We start from the raw sequence: 1383 nt of genomic DNA on the forward strand, positions 1-1383 counted from the left end.
TTCGCACTTAACAGCTACGTCTGATGGAAGATGCCATAACTCGGGATCCAACGACAGATGACAACTGAGAGTGTCTATATCTTCAAGAATTGATCTTAAAAGGGATATTAGAAGTTTACGGTATATTTATATTATCTAGATTTAGGATCTGCTCTTATTTATATTAACGATGGGAAGTTTACATCTACCACAACATACACATGCGTCCAAAATGATACATCATGATCGACTATACGCCGTTTAATACCTCTACTCCTTCAGCCGCCCAAGCTTGCTTCCCTCCATGTCGTCGTCCATCATACTGGTGATGACTGTGAGTAGGAGGGCAGCGGACTGGATGCCCTGATCGAGAGACCATCCACATGAATGTCCAGCCTAGATCTTATTACGTTCTCGACAGAATGATTCTTCAGCATCAAACCAGGTAGTCCCAGAAGCATCTACATGCACATCGGACGCCCATTCCTCGATACTGTAGTCAACAGCTCGAGAGGCCCCTCCCGCGATGGCCCGTCTGTCGTGCTCGGTAAAGCCGTGATTGGCGTCTACGGAATCAGCGGCTGTGGCCTCATCCTCGTTGCAGGTACAACATTTACTTGACCTATTACCCATCAGGGTATACTGCTGAGAACGACATGTAGTTCATACCACTCCTTCCGCACATCGACGACAAGTGTACCACACTGTATATATAGCAAGGACGTAGTGAACAATTGAGACGGTGTTTATTCTAGTATAGACGATATCCCGCTAAAAAGGTCATTAATTCCTCCCAAACCTAACCCCTCAGCTCTACCCCACCCTAGGGCAGATTGCTTTACTCATGGAAGACTATGTCTCAACTAAACAAGGGATATCAGTGCAGTATCCTCTAGTGCCAACACAATGCCCTTCAAATACAGTGTTTGTCAAAGCCCGATGAAAAGTCTTTCCCATGGATAATACACCCTAACCCAATGCTTTGAGAGAATGTGTACACCCCTCCACATATTCTTAGCATATCCGGTTTTCCGACTCGTGCACAACCACCACAACGAGTATCATCTTGCGTCTCAGGGAGGTATGTACTTATGCTTTACCTGATATGATCTCCAAGTTTCAGGGCCTAACTCTGCGTAGTTAGTGAGAAGTCGAAGATTGGTAAAAAGTTCTCTCCACATATTCTTAGCATACACGCGTTAAAATTGTGCCTCAAAATACCAACTTGGGGGAGTATATCTATAACCCCGCTCCTGATCTAATGCTATACATCAACAGAAAGAGAATCGTTCATAATGGTATCTCTCCATGTTTCACTCTGTGCACGAAAAACCGGATATGCTAAGAATATGTGGAGGCCCTCCACATACTCTGTGAAACTACAGACACCCCTCCACTGGAGGG

The 1383-nt window shown here is 45.0% G+C and overlaps 1 protein-coding gene across 1 annotated transcript; it reads right to left on the reverse strand.

Annotated features, from left to right (window-relative positions):
- Positions 1-249: 249 nt before the first annotated feature.
- Pmar_PMAR027074 (hypothetical protein) lies at positions 250-612 on the reverse strand (the record flags this gene model as incomplete). Its single annotated transcript, XM_002777158.1, has 2 exons — positions 250-342; positions 445-612. 2 exons carry the CDS (start codon positions 610-612, stop codon positions 250-252), a joined length of 261 nt encoding a protein of 86 aa, XP_002777204.1.
- Positions 613-1383: the final 771 nt, after the last annotated feature.

The sequence above is a fragment of the Perkinsus marinus genome (genome assembly GCF_000006405.1).
Source record: "Perkinsus marinus ATCC 50983 genomic scaffold scf_1104296952246, whole genome shotgun sequence".
NCBI lineage: Eukaryota > Perkinsozoa > Perkinsida > Perkinsidae > Perkinsus > Perkinsus marinus.